Consider the following 18,656-nt stretch of genomic DNA (forward strand, 5'->3'; position numbering starts at 1 on the left):
GTGCTAGGGGTGTGTCAATTGTGGAAACAATGGCACATTTTAGGTGAAAGAACACTGGTGCTGGGGCCTGGTTAGCAGGGTCCCAGCACACTTCTCAGTCAAGTCAGCATCAGTATCAGGCAAAAAGTCGGGGGTAACTGAAACAGGGAGCCATTTCCTTACAAAACTTCTTTCAGTTGTTTATGAACAATGTATTTTTTAGATGAGATTGTTGACCAGACTAATTTGTAATCTGAACAGTATTTGAGGGACAACAGCGCCACACTCTAAAGATAAGTTGGTGTACTCCAACACATCTGGGTGAGTTGAAGAAGTTCTTGAGTTTAACTTTTTTTGAGCTTGATAAGGAAGCTGTTGCTGTTTTCATATTGGTGTACTAGTCCCTTTATGACAACAGCTATATTTCTTGCAATCATGAGTCATGATCGGTATATGCTTCTTCTTCGGGTGCTGCATTTTGTTGATAATGCTTCAGTGTTGCTACAAGATCATCCTGCTTGAGATCGTCTTTTTAAGGTTCGGCCTGTCCTTGATCGATTTTCAGAGATCTTTGTTCCAGGGAAAGAAATAGCTGTGGGTGAGTCTTTGGTCCTATTTTAAGGGCTGTTTGGTTTTTAGGCAGCACATTCCTAGCAAGAGGACACATTATGGAATAAAGATATATATGCTGGTCTGAGAGTAGGACTGGATAGGCTGATACTTTCACGTTGTACACTGGTAGGAATTCCAGTTTTGACCCCCCGGGGTTGACCATTCACTTTCGGAGTTAGTGGGAAAATTGTGTGGGAACTTGGTAGAGGACTTTTTAACAAAGGTCACCATTTATACCTAGATAACTTCTACAATGCTGTGCAATTGTTCAGGGAATTGATCAAAGGGGACACTGCTGCTTGTGGCACAATCTGCTCTAACCCTAATGGTTCCCCAGAGTTTGATTGTTTAAAAACAAAAAAAAAACCTTGAAGGGGGACAGTGCAGTGCCTTGCATCATGATGAACTTCTAGCTGTGAAATGTTCAGACTGGAGAGATGTCTACACGTGCTGACTACCATCCATGATGAAAGAACTTCACTTGTGAGTCAAGTTGCTGAAGTGTGCAAAACTGCATGCATTTTAGACTACAATAACCACATGGGTGGTGTAGATCAGAGGCAGGAACCTTACACTGCTGTTCGTAAGGCTTAAATTTGGTATAAGAAGTTGACTATCAATTTATTCCATTTAGCATCCTTCAATGCTTGTGTTGAGTTCAAGGATTGTTCTCCAGAGTCAAAGATGACATTTGTTCAGTTTCAGAAGTCTGTTATAGGCAGCCTAGTTGTAGGGGGAACAGGCATGAGCACCTAGAGTTGGAGTAGTGGAGGATGTGGCTAGATTGAAAGACTGACACTTTCCTGATCACATTCCTCTCACTCCCAAAAAAGACTTCCCGAGGAGATGTAGAGTCTGTATTCGAAAGAGGTGTGAGGAAGGTGTGTTGTATGTACTGCACCAATTGTCCTTCTAAACCTGGGCTGTGTGTACCCACATGTTTTAAACTGTACCAGTCAACTGAGTTATTGGGCGCAACCGTGATCGTAAAAGTAAACTGACTGGTCTGTATAATTTTAAATTTTTTGTTCGGATTTCATGGTTGGCATTTGGGAGATTAATTAAAGCTGCTGTGTTTGTAGGTATAGTTTTTCTTCTACTTCCAATTGGTTTGTTTTTCATTAAAAATGTGACGGCAGTGTGCATGGACTGGCGTGTGGCTGGTGGTGTGCGTGTATTGGCTGGAAGTGTGCTTGGACTGGTGCTTGGCTGGTTGTGTTCGTGGACTGGCACTTAACTGGCAGTGTGAGTAGACTGGCGCTTGGCTGGCGGTGTATGTGGACTGGCGCTTGGCTGGTGGTGTATGTGGACTGGCGCTTGGCTGGCGGTGTGCGTGGACTGGCGCTTGGCTGGGGGGTGAGTAGTGGCTTGCCGCTAGTCGCCAAACGTCAGTCCACACACACTGTCAGCCGCCAGCTGGTGTGATTCCTGTGTCAGTCATGTGGGCGTATGGAAGTGATGGCCCCTTGAACAGGTCTGTCTGTTGATGTGAGTGTTGTAATGTGCAGGGCCCATGGCTAGCAGTGTGAAGGGTTGTGTGTGTTTGTCACGTATGAAAGGTGTGTGAATAGCATGTAAAGCGGTTGGTGCCTTTTCGCGGCTTTACTGCGTACAAGCAGTCAGTCATTGGTGCAGTTTTTTTAACTTTCAATTATTAACAGTGCATTTCATTTTTGTGAAATGTTGTTAATAAAATTTTACGTCCTGAACCTTCACTCGCCCTCGTGCCAAATCCAACCTGTATGTGGGTGTACTTGAGGAACAGTGGGTTGTGAAGTAAGATGTGCCTTTTCTATCTTTCTCTCCCAGGATGTACATTGACTCTACACTGCCTGCTGATGTCAGTATTTTAATGTGCTGGGCCCATGGCTGGCTGTGTGAATGGTCTTGTGTGTGTCACGTATGAAAGGTGAATGGATTGCCTAAAAAATGGTTGGTGCCTTGTCAGGGCCTTAAAGCTCACGAGCTGCGAGTCACTGGTTCAGTTTTTTGACCTTTCAATTATTAACAGTGCATTTCATTTTTGTGAAATCTCTTGTGAACAAAATTATAAATTTTGAACCTTCACAAACAGTTGTGCCAAATCCAACCAGTATGTGCATGTACTTGAACAGATAGTTGTGAAGTAATATTTGTCATTTCTATCCTTCTCTGCCAGGGTGTACATTGTCTCCAAGGAAAATCTACCAAATCTAGATATTTTTGTAAACTAGACACCCAGGGGAATACAGGGTGGTGCGCCCCTCATGGATCCCAACAAGTTTTCTTACCCACAATGTCCTGCAAACCTCAAAATGAGACTAAAATCACACATTTTCCTTGCATTTCTGAGTCATATTCTTCCAGAATCAGAAGAAAACCACAATATTACTACCACCCCATGTTTTTCCACTTGTCCCAATAAAAAGGCTACCCACTTGTGTGGCTGAGTCTAGTGCCTGCAGCAGGAACTGATGTAAGTAACATCAAAGGGAGTCCTCGCAAACGGACCCCCCTTGACATTGGTTGGATTCGTTCTGGTGCAGGCACTAGGCTCAGCCACACAGGTGAGGTACCATTTTTATCAGGAAACCTGAGGGAATGCCGGGTAGATGGGAGTTTGTGGCTCGCCGCAGATTCTCGAATTTTCCATCACAGAAATGTGAGGAAAATGTGTTTTTTTTGTCAAAGTTTGAGGTATGTAAGGGATTCTGGGAAACTAAATGTGATGAGCCACACAAGTCAGCCCACCCTGGATACCCCTACGTTTCTAGTTTTAAAAAATGTACAGGTTGGCTAGATTTCCCTAGGTGCCAGCTGATCTAGGGTTCAAAAACTAGGGCTACCCACATTGGAAAAAGACGGTCAGTTTTGGGTGGAGAAATGCGCCGCCGCCATGCTGTTTCTGAACTTCACATCTTGTGCCCATTTCAGAAATACATACATTTTCTTGATACCTATTTTTCACTCTGCCTACTTTGCTGTAAAAACTGGTCTATACCCTGTACTCAATGAAAACCCATCCTATGGTTCAGCTCAGTTGTTTGCTCTGGGTTGGGTTGGGTTGATGGAGGACTTACAAATCCTATATATCCCTGCAACCACATGGGTCAAGCAGACTTAATGGTATATTGCTTTTGTCAATCTGCCATTGTGACAAAAAGTTACAGATGAAAATGCTGCCTCAAATGCCCGTTTTTCCTACTAATTTTCATTATTTCAAGATATTTTTCTTGAGAAAACCTTGGGGGATCTACACATACGACCTTTCACTGAATTTGGAATTTTCTATAGCTTTTCTGAATCCCCCATGGTTTTCACACTGGTTTGCACCACAAACTGGAAGTAGGGTGAAAGCACAAAAAATAGGGAAAATAGGCTACCACTTCACAAACTGCCACAACTGTGGTACAAAATTCGTTTTTTTGATTCAGCTCTGCATGTTCCTGAAAGCTGGAAAGGTGGCGACTTTAGCACAGCAAACCGTTTTTGGATGCCATTTTTAGGGAAAAAACAAACACTCATCTGGAGCACTTTTCACTATTTTTTTTTTTTAATAGAAACTCAAAATTGTGCTATTTTTCTGTCTAATTTCTGCGTAATTTCTCAGTCCCGGCCGGGAAAATCCACAATCCCCGAGTGTTGGGGAAAAAAAAAAAAAAAAAAAGGATGCAAATTTGGTATGGGTACCTTATCTAGGAAAATCGAAAATGAACCCTAAGTGCAAACTACCCCTAAATAGCCAAAAAAAGGGCTCAGCAAAGAGGGTGGGGGAGGCACAGAAGCGAAGGGATTTGGGTCTGGAAAGATATACCCAAAGAGCCAGCTTAGGCGACCTCTTCAGACAAACGTCAGTCATCACCAATAGTTTAAGTGCCTGCCCTCAAAATGTACTTAAACGTGGGCACTGCTAGGCCAGGTGTACGAAAATAGCACGTGGCTTCCCCTATTTCAGACAGCTGTGGTTTTTTTTTCCAGATACCCTAAAGTAAAACATTTTTCTTTTAACCAATCATCTTTTTTTCTAGCAAGCTGTTCCTTTTTAATGCTGTTCAGTTTTCACCGTCACAAGTACAGCTGTAAGAAAAACACCCTGACCTGGAACAATATTTTAAGTCTTTAAACAAAAAAACTGTCTGTTTTCCTATTGTTTTTTTTATAAAGGGCACACTTGTCAAATGCCCGTTTTTTCCTCTCCCAAGACCATCCCATATAATTTAGTGACAATGTGGGCGAGTCGCTAGTCTGTTGGCTGCATTCTGTGTTTTCAGCAACAAGAGCCCACAACTGTGGCTCTCCACAAATTACCATTTCTCGAAACTCTGCAGTCAAGATCCAGATGGGGGAAAGGAGAATATATTTGGAAATATTCCCATCTTGCTACTGCTCCGAGGTGATGCTTAAAACATCCAGGCCTCTGTGCTCTTAGAAAATTGTGTCCGCCTTCTACTGTCCTATCCATGGGCATGTACTGTACCAATCCCCGTGGCCAAGGCCTTAGGAGCACTGCATCAATCACCAGAGACAAGAGAACATCACTGGATCCTACACACAATCTCCACCACTTTCTGCATACCTTGAGGCCTACTTGCACTTTCTGCAAGGCCAATGTAAACTTCATGATTTGCATATGGCCGGGTCCAAACTGGGGTGGCATGGTGAGCAAAAGAAAGAAGGATTAAACCCAGATCTGTGACTGGGTGTGAATGTTTGCATTGTTCAACACTCCGTCCATCATCCTTTTGTTTTGCTAAAGTTGCCCTAAGTGGGAAGGGTATGCCCAGACGTGGGTCCCATGCTCACTGTGCCACTGGATTCAAGCTAGCCTGGCTGATGAAGGGTGATACCCTGAAACCGGAACCAGGATGCTTGTTTCCGGTCCAGGGAGGACTTGGCTTGGCAGTTCAGGCTGGGCTGTTCCCATGGGGAGTAGGGTCAAGACTGATTTGCATATGGCTGGGTCCAAACTGGGGTGGCATGGTGAGCAAAAAAATGATGGATTAAACCCACATCTGTGACGGGGGTGAGTGTTTACATTGTTCAACACTCCGTCCATCATCCTTTTGTGCTGCCAATATAAATTTTAACAATATATTTATAAGAAAACTTTGAGGAATTAAAGACAAATGGTTCTAGACATTTGGGAATTCAACATTCTTGCCAACCCATGTCCCAGAGAAGGCCAGGGGCTTTCACTGCACATCCCATGGATTTCTTCAACTTCCCGGCATAGACTAGGCTGGTAAATGAGTGTGCCCTTCATTTATCCCACGTGGAAGGAGGAATCATGTCCCTTTATAACAGCTGGTTCCTGGCTTGGCCTGTATACATCAATCCCTAACTCAAGACTGGCTAGATCCATAGGTGGGCCCAAAGCAGCCCGGTCTCCTAATAGGGGAACTGTAACAGCTTAGGAAGCCAGGAAATGTGCTAGACCACCATTTGTTCTTTAAGTCACGTGTGTGGGTGACATCAAAGAAACCGATCAGGGAGCAAGTAGAATGTCTTTGAGGTATCTAGAACATCCATTGGCTGGGACTTCGCTACCACCTGGGAGGCTAGCCAGGAGGGCCAGATAATGGGCTGCTGACTAAGAATTTACCTGTGAGCAGACCAGTGAATGATTTAGGACCCAGAGTGGTTAAAGAGTCTGACTGAATAGTGTAAATGGACTATTTTTGACAATTCCCCTAGTTGTGGTACTATTCAGTTCCAACCGATTACAGTGGATACAGACTATTTTTTCACACTGAGTACTATCAAGAGCAAGGAGACAGACACTGGCGTGGTGTTCAACCTCGCATTTATAATCCCAATTCATCTCATCAGCCTAGATATTTGTTTCATCTGGTACAGCTTGAAGAAACACCAATGTGTCTGCTTTAAGCACTGCCTCACCATCAGTCATACGCTAACCTTACTGCTCAAATGTCCTTTACTGCAGGCCCTTCTTATTTATTACAGGGGACAGATTGCCGCCTTTGGGTCACTGGTCCTCTTCCATGATCCCTTGTGGAGCAGAAATAGCTTTTTTACTCTACCCCTGCTGCCCAGAAAATCATCGTGTTTTGCTTAGAACAACATACTGTACTCTACCATGACACAACGAGATCAGGAATCACCAAATATGAAGGACTGTTATTCCCCAAACAATGCAGAAGGTGCCTTGCTTATGAAAGTCACTTCCCAACTCCAAAGTTAGTTTTTTTATCCCCAGACCACGCAGTGCACATAAAAAGATGGTGTTTGGGGTTCCAAGGGTACTTTACTTATCAGATCATGTAACTGCCCTCTACTACTCCCTCCAACAAAAGGACAAAATGTGATACCCAGACAGGAAGTGAATTAGTCTGTCCCTCTCTTTGATCAGTCCACTACAATTTTTAAAACTTGGCAGTCGCTGGATCCATAGTGGCTTGTCCAGCAAAAAAGCAGCTGTTCTACCACCCTTCTTTCTCCTTCTCTGAACTCCTAGTACCAACGCAATTGTTCTTTCTATAGTTGCTAGGCTGGTATTGAGAACATCCCCTGCACAGCCACACCTGTGAAGCTTTGCAATCTCAAACTCTGCTGTTATCTGATCAACTTATGGACCTGGGGTCAAGAGGGATAGCGCCATCTGCATAATACTCCTCCTCCTCCACCACTTACCATTCTTCTGTTCCATACTGCTTGCCACAGCATCCGCAACCAGTGGTTATGGAACAGCGATTCCAGCAGAGCATGAAATGAGCCTTTGCTACTCTATTCCCACTTGTATGGGTCCCACAAAGCCCCATGATTTACAATGGCCTACCTTCAGAAGTGGATGTTTCTACGGCAGTGCAACAGAAAGGAACAGCATATTTTGAATCTCAAAATCTCTCACACCCTGAATTCCTGAAAGGTGCATGTCCTACCTTTAACAACCGTTGGTTCCAGAGGGGCTGGGCTGGCAGTGAGAGCAACTTCTGGACCACCCCTGTCTCCCGCCACTTCATGCCTTTCTTGGTTGGTGGGGCAAGATCCAGTGTGGTGACCAAGTCAGAGTAGTTGCTCAGCTGGGCCCGTATGGTCCAGCCATCCAACTGAGTCACGCTGTCCATGATCAGCTTTCCTTTCCGCTTCATTGTGCTCTCTTTCCCTGAAGGAGTAAAAATAACATCAAAAATATCCACCACATGCTGTTGGGGTTTTATAATGTGTTCAATGATAGAAAATGGTAAACAAACAGAAAAGGAAATGCCGTTGATACCACAAGTTCCACAAACTCCCCCTAACTTACTTGAAAGCACTTTTAAAAAAAACATTAATTTAAAAAACAATAAAATATGTTTCTCAAAAAAAACATTAATTAAAAAATAAATATTTTTTTCTGTCAATCCATGCCATTATACGTCTTCACTTAATTAGTTTAGGAATCCGTTATATCCTCCAAATTATTATTCCAAATAACAATTATTCACTATTTGCACATAAGGTAGATGTAATCTTCTAAAGATGAATGTCTAGGTTCCCTGCTTTGTAACACTAAACACAGTGAATACGCTTTCAGTTTGAGGCCAGAATCTAAAGCAATGCTATTCTAATGCTCACCCAATTACTCCCAATTGAGATATGTAATTTATGCAGATTATCATGACCCCACTTTGTCGAATGTATTTCAACAAAAATACCATTACAACTGGCACGAAGTTAGCATTCTGCTGGCAAACCAGGCGAGTCAAAGAATTGAATGGTCATAAAGTCTGACCATCTATCTCTCCTACATGAACAAGAGTGTTGTCCACTGGTGGGGAAAAAATGAAAATATAAGAAGCCACTACTGGGCTGCGTTGAAGAAGCCACCATTGGTAAGGCATTTTCACAATACAAGATTTAACTTGTTATCTACCTATACAGATGCCTAACAAAAAGCTATAAACAAACCTGCGTAGAATTATATCTAATGGGTTAATGCTAACACTCCAGATTTGGTGGTACTGGAGAGACAGCCGATTGTTTCAGCTACATGTGTTTTTATTTTGTCCTACTTAAAACCTCAATTCAAAGCATATTAATGGAGAAATTTAATTCTTCAAGTTTTTTCAGACTCTGCTCGCTATCTGTTCCCAAACAGTATTAAGTAAGTGCATTACAGTAAATTCATAAGACGTTCAAAGTGTCGCTGTGCACTTGAAAAAAGTGAAAGACCTTCAGTTCTTTAAAAACTACACATTACACGAAAGTAATTAGGGGGGCTTGAAGCGAGTTTGAGCTCCATATACATGAATATGTTAAATCTATGAGAATAAGTTTGGCAAACGACATGCTTCCTCGAATCTGAATTTGCCTGAGATTTCTACGACCTTCGTTATCGAAACTTACATATAAGCAAGGAGTACTTTGGTGATCCTCTCTAAAGTGCAGTATGACCACAGGGGTGCGCACAAGGAAGCGGCCCAAATGGAAACGTTACACCGCGCTCAAAAGAGCAGACGTGTCAAGTTCGTATTGTACTCGTATTTATATAGCGCTTACTACCCCTGACGAGGCGTCGAAAGAGTCTCTGTGCTTAAATCCGGCACACCCGGCGTGCCCACTTTCTTTTTATAATGTACATCATGGCGACAGATACATCTTGGTCCTTTTTTATTTAAATGTGTGTTGATGTTACCCAAATCTAACTGTAAAATTGTATCCAGGCTCTCAATTCACTGAGCTAACTCATGCTAGCGTCAATTAGTAATTTATGAGGCAATTCTCTAAGGCGCCGCTCCAGAGACGCATGGTTAGGTTTGTGAGATGCGCACACAACACGCACGAACTTCCTAATTCATCAGAAATGAGCAATTCATCCAGTTTACACATACACACAATTTTAAAGTGAACTTCCAAAGAACCCTGCCATCTTTAATCCGAGTGCATAAGGGAGCATTTTTGCACCATTCCACTCCGTTGTCACTCACATGACGGTTTATCGTCAATCTAGTCAGCCCCGTTCCCGCCCTTCCTTGGGCGTGGCTTATGCTTGTCAGACGTCACACAGGAAATTTCGCCTCCAAAACGCTAAGGTGGAGTCCCGCGCTGTCAATAAGGACACATCTTAAGTAGGTGTTTGACGCTCTGAACAGCATATCTTTCGTTTTTCTTATCAAAAGAGCAGAGCCCTGCAATGGAATTTTTTGGCCAATACGAATCCAAGGCATGGCTTCCTTACCATATTCACAAACTAACTTACTTTTGATTAGCTTTTTATTCTGAGAAAAGTTAACCGCTGGATAAGTGCTGCTACAGAACTATTGTTACAGGTGAAATAACTGTCTATGTGGCGCTCAAGAAGCAAGGTTAATTTAAAGCAAGATATTTTTAGGACTGGATAGTTAGTAATGGTTTCACAAGTACTGCATCATTTTGCCATCATTTGGGTGAATCCATAACTGCTTTCAAAATGTTACTCGGAAACAAAAAAATAGCCTTGGTGGGCATCAATGTAAGGTCACATCTGAGATCACACTTTCTAATGCACCAACCAAAATCTCAAAATTCCACCCTTTCTATGGCGGTTGAACAAGCCACTTTGGGACATCAACTCCGTTCTTACTCTTTCATCTTGCATGGAGACCGTGTAGGTCATACATACATTTATATTGTACAGAAAACTGCAAACTAATATTACTTCCATGTCTGCAGTATTTATTTTTGCAGTTTCCTTTGTACTTACAATAAATCCATACCTCTTCTAGACGGGGTCCGGTTCTAACTTTCTTCACTAAAGCCTGAACTGGAGGAACAAAAAAGGCTTACTTCACGCAAGAATAGGAGTAACTTGCAACCAACCTGTTACCCAACAGCACCGCTAACCAGGGTCTTCCCATGTCTTTCAAAACTGTTGTAATCAGCCCTAAATTGGGTAGTGGTGCACGTGCGTGAATACAGCTATTGTCACACTATTCTATAAGATCTTACACTTTATTCTACACTACATTTAGAGTATGGCTGTAAGTACACTGACATCTTCCATGTAGGAAACTAAAATCAACACCCTACTCAGCACTGGTATCAGACTAGGGCGTCCAGGATACCAATGCAAATCAGTGCACTTTGCAACCGTTCAAGGGTATAAATTGTTACATAAATGCTACACTATAATACTGCAAACTGTGACTATTAGGCATTCACATATTTTGCAAATAAAAGCAAGTTGTATGCCTCTGCTTTAAACTCCTAGCGCCACACGAAACAATCCATACATGACTCAAGTTAGATGTTTTGTACAGTTACAAACTTTAAGGGTGAATCAGGAAAGCCGTTTTTAGGCACCAAAAGCCTTTCCATTTGTTGTCTTCGTAAGACTCATCTTCCAGTCATCTTCATGACCTACTAGGTTATGCACTGGGTCATCTACTGAAAGCGGAAAACAGGGATGCCAATACTGGTGAGAGTACCAACAGCTTTGCAGGACACTGCAACCTCAAAGTACAATACAGGAGGAAGTGTGTATGGAATTGGGAATCTTCTATGCAAGACAGAGAACAGTGAGGTAGGATTGTCAATTAATCAGGATTTATAAAATGTGTCTAATCACCTAATAAAGTATCCACGCACTTGCAGGTCCCGGAGGCTTATTCCAACAGCCAGATCTTGAGGGGCATTCAAAATTCCAGAAGTGAGGTGTTGGACCTGAGGTGCGAGGGGAAGTTGATCCAGGTTTTTGCTGCAATTTAAGAGAAAGAGCGTCCTCCACTTCTGCTTTGGTAGATGCGTTGAGTACGGGCAAATGAAAGGGAGGGAGAGAGTAGTCTTCTCAATGGTTGGTGGAAGAGCAGGCAGTGGTTAATGTACGCAGATTCTTGGTTGTGTAGAGCTTTGTGTGCATGGGTCAGCAGCTTGAATTGCTTTTCTTCTGTATGGGGTGCCAGTGGAGTTGCCTTGGGTGGGGTTTGATGTGGGTTCGTCAGGGAAGGCCGAGGAGAAGTTTGGTTGCGGCGTTCTGTATGGTCTGAAGTCTCTGTAGGAAGTGCACGGCCATTCCTATATAGCAGGCGTTGCTGTAGTCCAGTTGGATGGTGATGAGGGCCTGTGTCAAGGTGCGTCTCGTGTGTAGAGGTAGCCACTTGAAGATCTTACATAGCATACGCAAAGTGAGAAAGCAGGCAGAGGAGATCACACACTGATCTATGATTTCATTGTGAGCTTGTTATCAATGAGGATTCCGAGGTTTCTGGAGTGGTTGCAGGTCCTAGGTCTGAAGGCCACCAGGAGTTATTCCATGATTTACTGCCTCTGCCAAAGAACAATACTTCTGTCTTGTCTGTGTTCAGCTGCAGGCAGTTGTTCTTCATACAGTCAGCAACGCTGGTCATACATCCGTGGAATTTGGTTCTGGTGGTATAGGGGCTGCCGGTGAGTGAGAGAATGAGTTGGGTGTCACCTGCGTAAGAAAGCACGTTGAGACCGTGGGATCTGACGATATTGGCCAGCGGTGTTGTATATGCGTTGAAGAGGGTGGGGCTCAGGGATAAGCTCTCGGGGACACTGCAGGTGTTCTCCTTGGGTTCGGAGGAGAACGGTGAGAGGATGGGCTCTCTGGGACCTTCCGGTGAGGAAAGAAGTGATCCATCTGAGAGCATCCCCTTGGATGCCAATGTAGTGGAGTATTTTGATCAGCACATGGTGTTAAACGTTGTAGAAGGCAGCAGACAGGTCGAGGAGGATCATAGCTGCTGTTCCACCTCGGTTGAGGAGGGTTTGGATGTCATCGGTGCCTGTGATCAGGGCAGTTTCAGTGCTGTGATTGCTGCAGAAGCTGGACTGGGAGGCGTCGAGTACCTTGTTCTGCTCCTGGTATGTCATGAGTTGCTTGTTGATGATCTTGTCCAGTACCTTCGCTGGGAATGGGAGCAGGGACACTGGGCGGTAGTTTTTTAGTTCACTGGGGTTGGGGGATAGTTTTTTGAGTAGTGATCTGACTTCAGCATGTTTCCAGGTGTCAGGGAATGTTGCAGTGGTGATAGGAGTGTTGAGCAGGGTGGTGAGTTCCTGGCCGATCCTTGTGGGAGCTCCTGAGTGGGTGAATTTCATGGTAGAGGTGATGTCCTGGGTGGAGAGGAGGAGAGGATGTTCCACTTGGTCAGTGTGTGGCTCCTGTTGGTTGCGTTGGTGGCAAATCTGTTGAGGCAGTAGTTTGGGGGTTCAAAGAGTCTGTATATGGTTGCAATCTTGTCATGGAAGAAGTGGGTGAGGTTGTTGCACAGCTCCTGTGAGGGTGTGATGTTTTCGCTGGCAGCCGGGTTGGAAAATTTCTTAAGACGGTTTAAAGTTCCTTGGTGGTGTTGGTTTCGATGCATGCTGCAAGGGCTATCTTATTTGCGGCCCTCAGCAGGTAGTGGTAGAGATTCAGGGAGGACTTGAAGGCTGCTCTGTCGGAGGTGTTCTTGCTGGTGCACCACCTCCTCTCCAGCTATTTGCTGTCTCGTTTCGTTGTTCTGAGTTCGTGGGCGTACCAGCTGGCCTTTTTTGGAGGATTTTCTCTGGATGTTGCCTTTGGTAGGGACAATGCTGTTGGTGCAACCGGTGATCCAGGCATTGAAGTTTCTCATGCAAGTAGGTGTTTTTGTTCAGGTGGTGCCTGTGGTGTGTTTGAGGTGGGGCTGGTGTGTGTGCTGTGGCAGGTGAAGTGGCAATGGGTGCAGGTGAAAAGTCCCAACTGAAACGTGGGTCAGCATGGTGGCAGTGTTTGTTGCAGCATCTGGGGTGGGGGGTGTAGAGCTGGGCGATGGTGTATCTTTGAGGGGAGTGAGGGGTAGAGGTCGTAGTACGACATATGTTACAACATGCACCATAACGATGTACCTGAACCATAATGTGCAGCAGAAAATCAGAGTCTATGGTGGAATCGAGAGGGCAGAGAAGGGACAGACTGTGCTGCTAAACAATTTAAAACCTCTATTTGGTAAATGCACTGGGGATTACAGGTCTGACGAGATGAAATAATTAAAAAAAGTACATGTTGAAAAATGTAAAAAGGTGAACTGCAAAAGCCAAAACCATTGCCATGGTCTATGGTTTCTACTCCACTGACTTATGAGAAAGCCTTCTGCAAACTCAGATAATCAACAGAAAACATGAAAGCATTTAGGATTTGTTCTCGTTCCAAAGTTACCATTAGAATTCGGTTTAATCTCATGAGTCAAGTGCTCTACAAATTAATGTAAAACCCTGAAGTCACTTGGTGTTAACCCTGTCAAGGAAGATTCTTGATTGTATGAAGACAGATCTCTAAATTAATGTTCCCCACCATCCACTGAGATTTACTAACTACTATGACAGGACATCAGTGATGGTCATATCATCATAAATGTACACATTATCAGCTAAATTATCTTTCCTGTCCTGTGAAGAGTTTAGGTTATCATACAAGGTAAACAACGACTTTCTGCTTGGAAGAAGGGTAATCTCAAAATAATGTTATTTGGGAACTCACAGCTGTTAGCAATGGATCAATTTATAAAAAGGTTCTGCTTTTAGGAGTCCAGCACGCTGCAGAGCAACTGTTGACTGTGCTAGCCAAATTCACAATAAAACACTTGTTGCAGTTTCAGAGTCACCCTTTATCAGATCAACAACACAGCTGTCCTCTGTCCATCTGTAGTATTTCCTGTGATGGAAACACCAGATATAGAACAGCTTCAAACACACCTGGAAGAATAAAGCAGTAAATCCCATATGCACAAGGATGTAATGCCTTAGAAACAGGTCAGATGCTCACACTCAAGCCCAAAGAAAGGCTTACCAGAGGGACTGCATTTGGCTAAAGGACGCAATACCAGAACAACCAGCCAGCTGCATTCATCAGATAAAGCCCAAACACTGCTTAGTAATAAGTGTCACCCTAGATCACCCCCCACCCTCTGAATGTGACCTCCAGTTGCTATTTAAGGCCCCTTATATCAGGTTGGGATCAAGCATCTAGCACGTAATTTAAGGCCCACTGTACTAGTATTTCCTGCCCAAAGGCGAATGAGCTTCACTTGATTGCACCCGCTGTACAGTATAAAGGATGGCATGTACCTACTGCAAGTTGTATTTCAGCACACAACTGAGAGATGTGGCTGGTATTCCCGGCCGTTATTGTTTAACTAAACTAAACTTAAACTGGACCTGATTGCCAAGCCTCGCTGTTCTTTCTGATAGTCAGAACCTGCTTACGACATTTGGCGAGACAGATAGGAGCTGATCACGGCGGATACCCAGGCTGCAGTCTGGAGACAGGAGGATCCTGCTGCCTGAGCCCACTCTGCATGCATTTCTGAAGAAAAAGACGCTGCAGGCACCTCTCTTTACTGCACGCCTGCCGGCCAGTGGCACGTTGGATCCATCCACTGGTGGCCACCAGAAAGGGTAATATGCCACCATTAACTTTTCTTTTCTAAATATGAACAGCATAGCGTGGGAAACAGAAGCGGTAAGCATAAAAATAGATTCACCCAGCACTCAGATAGAAGTTCCCTAGAGGTAATTTTTGTATTTATTGTGGACTAGTCACCCAGCACTCCTGAGCAGAGTGGCCTGGAGGTACCTGAGCCTCAACCTCATATTTTTTTTTTTCAGTTAACAGCAAGCTTAGGGCAGTAGGGTTTCTTAACAACCCCTGTATCTGAAAGGAGTGTTGAGAGGAGAAAAGCAAATACAGAGTATACCATTTTCAATTCGGAACAGGGACAGTGTACCTAAGAGACTAGACCTAACTCTAAAAGAGCCCAGGAGGGGCTGTACGACAATTGTGCACTTGAGTTGAGGTAATTATGTACATATATGCTGTATGAACAAGGTACAAGTGTTGCCTGACTGAGAGAAGCCTGAGCTGCAGGAATGTATTGATACTGCTTGCACCTTTGTATTCTGAATGAGAGAAGCCTGACTGCAGGAAAAAAATTGTTATTGTCCGCATTGTTGTTGTCTGAAGGGCAGAAGCCTGCGCTGCCAAAGCGCATTCTCAATGTCTGTGGTCAAGAGGAGCCTGCTTAACCAGTTCTGTGCCCAGGACGTAATGGTTACGGTCCTGAGGCACAGTGCTGGTGTGCCCAGGACGTAACCATTACATCCTGGTCACAGAGCCCAGAGGGAGCGCTATCGCTCCCTCTGTGGGGTTCACCCCCCCCAAGTCAGGGATGAAAGGGGAAGCCCTTCCCCTTCCACCCCCGACCCCCCCCCCCCCTGTGACGTCAGCGCGCGTGCGCTGACAATCACAGAGCCTCCCCTATCGCATCGAAAGAGAAATGCTTTGCATTACTCTTTCGATCACGTGGGGGAGGCCCGGAGAGGCTTCAAAGGGAAGGAAATGTATTTCCTTCCCTTTGAAGTCTCTCCAAGCGTTTCAAAAGCCGGATTTCTTGCCACGCCCCTATTGTTATTAGGCCGATCTGCCCCCGGGGGGGGGGGGGGGGGGCAGAAATCTCTAAGCGCCAGGGCAATTTTTTTTTTATTGTTTTTTTTTTAGTTTGTTTTTTTAGAGATGGGGAGTGACCCATTAGGCAAGGGTTGCTCCCCTGGGGGCAAATTGTATTTAGACCATTTTGGGGCAGATTGGCTGATTTTAGGTCAATCTGCCCCCAAGGGGGCAGAAACCACTAGGCACCGGGGATTTTTTTTTGGCGCCAATGTCACGCAGGGGGAGCGACCCCGTAGGCAAGGGTCGCTCCCGGGTGGGGGGGTATTTCGGGGGGGGGGGGGGGAATTTATTTTAGGCCATTTCTGCCCCCGGGGGCAGATCGGCCTATTGTTATTAGGCCTATCTGCCGCCGGGGGGGGTGGGGGGGGAAGAAACCTCTAGGCGCCAGGGCAAATGTTTTTTTTTTTAGAGATGGGGAGCAACTCATTAGGCAATGCCCCTTGGGGGCAGATTGGCCGATTTTAGGTCAATCTGCCACCAAGGAGGCAGAAACCACTAGGCACCTTGGCGCTGTTGTCACGTGGGGGAACGACCCTGTAGGCAAGGGTCGCTCCCGGGGGGGAATTGAGGGGGGGGGGGTGGGGGACACATTTATTTGAGACTATTTCTGCCCCCCCCCCTGGGGCCAGCTGAGCTAGAGGCCAAAATCCACAGGTAGACAGTGTTTCCTATGAAACAATTTGGGCCATTTCCTGTTGCGGGTGCTGGGTCTACCCACACAAGTGAGGTATCATTTTTATTGGGAGACTTGGGGGAACGCTGGGTGGAAGGAAATTTGTGGCTCCTCTCAGATTCCAGAACTTTGTCACCGAAATGTGAGGAAATTTTTTTTTTTTTAGTCAAATCTTGAGGTTTGCAAAGGATTCTGGGTAACAGAACCTGGTCAGAGCCCCACAAGTCACCCAATCTTGGATTCCCCTGGGTTTCTAGTTTTCAAACATGCGCTGGTTTGCTAGGTTTCCCCAGGGGCCGGCTGAGCTAGAGGCCAAAATCTACAGGTAGGCACTTTGCAAAAAACACCTCTGTTTTCTTTCAAAAATTTGGATGTGTCCACGTTGTGTTTTGGGGCGTTTCCTGTCACGGGCGCTAGGCCTACCCACACAAGTGAGGTATCATTTTTATAGGGAGACTTGGGGGAACATAGATTAGCAAAACAAGTGTTATTGCCCCTTGTCTTTCTCTACATTTTGTCCTTCCAAATATAAGAGTGTGTAAAAAAGATCTGTATTTGAGAAATGCCCTGTAATTCACATGCTAGTATGGTCACCCCGGAATTCAGAGATGTGCAAATAACCACTGCTCCTCAACACCCTATCTTGTGCCCTTTTTGGAAATACAAAGGTTTTCTTGATAGCTATTTTTCACTCTTTATATTTCAGCAAATGAATTGCTGTATACCCGGTCTAGAATGAAAATGCACGGCAGGGTGCAGCTCATTTATTGGCTATGGGTACCTAGGGTTCGTGATGAACCTACAAGCCCTATATATCCCCGCAACCAGAGGAGTCCAGCAGACGTAACGGTATATTGCTTTTGAAAATCTCACAATGTAGGAAAAAGTTACAGAGTAAAACGTAGAGAAAAAGTGTTTTTTTTTTCACCTCAATTTCAATATCTTTCTTTTTCAGTTGTTATTTTCTGTAGGATCTACACAAATGACCCCTTGCTGAATTCAGAATTTTGTCTACTTTTCAGAAATATTTAGGTTTCTGGGATCCAGCATTGGTTTCACGCCCATTTCTGTCACTGACTGGAAGGAGGCTGAAAGCACAAACAAATTGTAAAAATGGGGTATGTCCCAGTAAAATGCCAAATTTGTGTTAAAAAATTGGGTTTTCTGATTCAAGTCTGCCTGTTCCTGAAAGCTGGGAAGCTGGTGATTTTAGCACCGCAAACCCTTTGTTGATGCCATTTTCAGGGAAAAACACAAGCCTTCTTCTGCAGCCACTTTTTCCCATTTTTTTGAAAAAAAACTACATTTTCACTGTGTTTTGGCAAATTTCTTGGCCTCCTTCAGGAGAACCCACAAAGTCTGGGTACCCCTAGAATCCCTAGGATGTTGGAAAAAAAGGACGCAAATTTGGCTGGGCTAGCTTATGTGGACAAAAAGTTATGAGGGCCTGTTAGAAATGGGGTTTTTGGTTGGCAGTCAGGTTACCCCCTGTCCAAGCAAAAGCCCTCACTCTAGTCAGGGTAAGTCACACACAATCCAAGATTATCCTGTGCCCACCCTCTGGTAGCTTGGCACGAGCAGTCAGGCTTAACTTAGAAGGCAATGTGTAAAGTATTTGTGCAATAAATCATACAATACCACCATATAGCACCACATAAATACACCACACAGTGTTTAGAAAAATATATAATATTTATCAGGATAATTGTAGGTCAAAAAGAATAAAGTTGCAATGGGAAATTGTAGAGATATCACTGAAAAGTGATATAAAGTGTCTTAAGTCTTTAGAATATGAACAAAGTCTCTTTCAAGCACAAGTACCTGGTTTAAAGTGGTAAAATCTCCTCAGAGGGCCACAAAGGAAGAGGTGCGTGGAAAAAGGGTGTGTGCGTCGATTTCTCCCCAGCACACACGGACTTGCGTCGTTATTTTCCACGCGGGGAAGTCGGCGTCGTTTTCCGGCGCGCGGACAGTCTCTTTCTGTGGATTGCGGGGATTACC

At 44.5% G+C, this 18,656-nt stretch overlaps 1 protein-coding gene across 2 annotated transcripts in view; it reads right to left on the reverse strand.

Annotated features, from left to right (window-relative positions):
* LOC138261646 (uncharacterized) overlaps positions 1-18,656 on the reverse strand; it is a 502,166-nt gene that overhangs the window by 100,965 nt on the left and 382,545 nt on the right. For both annotated transcript variants that reach the window (XM_069210810.1, XM_069210811.1), the window contains exon 10: positions 7,470-7,693. In XM_069210810.1, coding sequence (XP_069066911.1) covers positions 7,470-7,693 — 224 coding nt within the window. The remainder of the gene's footprint in view (positions 1-7,469; positions 7,694-18,656) is intronic.

The sequence above is a fragment of the Pleurodeles waltl genome, chromosome 10, assembly GCF_031143425.1.
Source record: "Pleurodeles waltl isolate 20211129_DDA chromosome 10, aPleWal1.hap1.20221129, whole genome shotgun sequence".
In the NCBI taxonomy this organism is placed as follows: domain Eukaryota; kingdom Metazoa; phylum Chordata; class Amphibia; order Caudata; family Salamandridae; genus Pleurodeles; species Pleurodeles waltl.